The sequence below is a fragment of the Penaeus monodon genome, chromosome 20, assembly GCF_015228065.2.
Source record: "Penaeus monodon isolate SGIC_2016 chromosome 20, NSTDA_Pmon_1, whole genome shotgun sequence".
In the NCBI taxonomy this organism is placed as follows: Eukaryota; Metazoa; Arthropoda; class Malacostraca; order Decapoda; family Penaeidae; genus Penaeus; species Penaeus monodon.
This window is the reverse complement of record NC_051405.1, coordinates 18,383,514-18,384,838: the sequence shown is the minus strand read 5'-3', so window position 1 is coordinate 18,384,838 and position 1,325 is coordinate 18,383,514. Positions and strand designations below refer to the sequence as shown.

The window sequence follows — 1,325 nt, the reverse complement described above, 5'->3', positions numbered from 1 at the left end:
AGACACATGAGAGGCTAGCTGTCAATGGTATTAGTTGCCAGAGTGAGAGTTTATGTCATAACACATTGTTGCAATATCAAAATAATTTAAGTAATATTGACCCTGCATTTGTCTATATTAGTGAATAAGCAGGATTACTATTAAGTCCTTTCTATTCTTTCAAATTCACAGAAACAAAAACAACCATAATTACTGAGCTGAGGAATAGTGTTTTCCAAGACAGTCAGTGATAGGAGGCACTTTAATAAACTATAGTTCATTCATTTAATTACATACCAAATCACACATTACTTTGCATCGTCACATCTCAGTACCCCTGTTCATGCTTGCAATGTATATCATCTCAAGCTCTATGTTTTTCTCTGAAAGGATCTGGACTTAAAATGCCTTAAATAATACAATTTTACGACACAATCTTAGTTAAATCTAAAAAAAATTAAATGGATGTGGAATGCCTTCAAAAGGAAAAGATGTAACATATATTTTCAACTAAACTAAAGATTGAACAGCACTAGAAAGTAGTAATATCAGCTGTAACTTACAGAATAGTCGACTAATAATGGAACACAAGTATATCCGATTTTTCCCAAACAGAACTCAAGTTAGCAACACCAGGGTATTTCTGAGTAAAAAATGTAGCTGTGAGGTGTCTACCTGGCCTGTTGTTCTGCTCTCTCTTGCCTTAATCTCTAATATCACATATCTTCCATATCCTTCTCTTTCCCTATTTTCATATACTACATTTGGATCCCAAGACTAAGCCAACTGTATTCTTCATTTTTCAAAACTATTCAGTGTCATTCTCAACTGCACATATTTTATTCACACAGCTGTAAAATGATGACTAGGTACCATATTGCCTGATAAGCTTTAACCTTTGCAATGAAATCTCTCATAGGAGTATATGTATATACTTTTAGAACACCATCTGCACAATAATAACCCCAAAAGAAATAAGAATACTAACAAACATACAAAAAATTATGCATATATAACAAATAAGACCAGCTTAGGACAACAATTTCAAACAGACCAACAAAAACTGTTCAAAATCTTCAGTATTAGTCCTTATCTTAATTCACAACCAAAAATATTTATGGCACATCAGAGGTGGAAGTACTTGAGAAACTCCTGTGGTGTTATAGCTATGTAAATGATGTCTGACTTCACCTCCTCTATCTGCTCTTCCATCTGCGCATTCTGGTCTGTATCTGTACGGCAAGGATGTCCATAAGACTGCCAGAATAGACAGCTGCAATTCCGGCAAAGACACAGCTTCTCTGCATATTCTTCACGTAGTCCATATGTTCTGTTGGTTAGAGAAA

The 1,325-nt window shown here is 34.6% G+C and overlaps 1 protein-coding gene across 1 annotated transcript in view; it reads right to left on the bottom strand.

Moving 5' to 3' along the window:
• Positions 1-6: 6 nt before the first annotated feature.
• The window catches only part of LOC119585674 (F-box only protein 32-like), a 47,071-nt gene continuing 45,752 nt past the window's right edge, over positions 7-1,325 (bottom strand). The window contains exon 7 of the mRNA XM_037934350.1: positions 7-1,309. Coding sequence (XP_037790278.1) covers positions 1,105-1,309 — 205 coding nt within the window. The 3' untranslated portion in view covers positions 7-1,104. The remainder of the gene's footprint in view (positions 1,310-1,325) is intronic.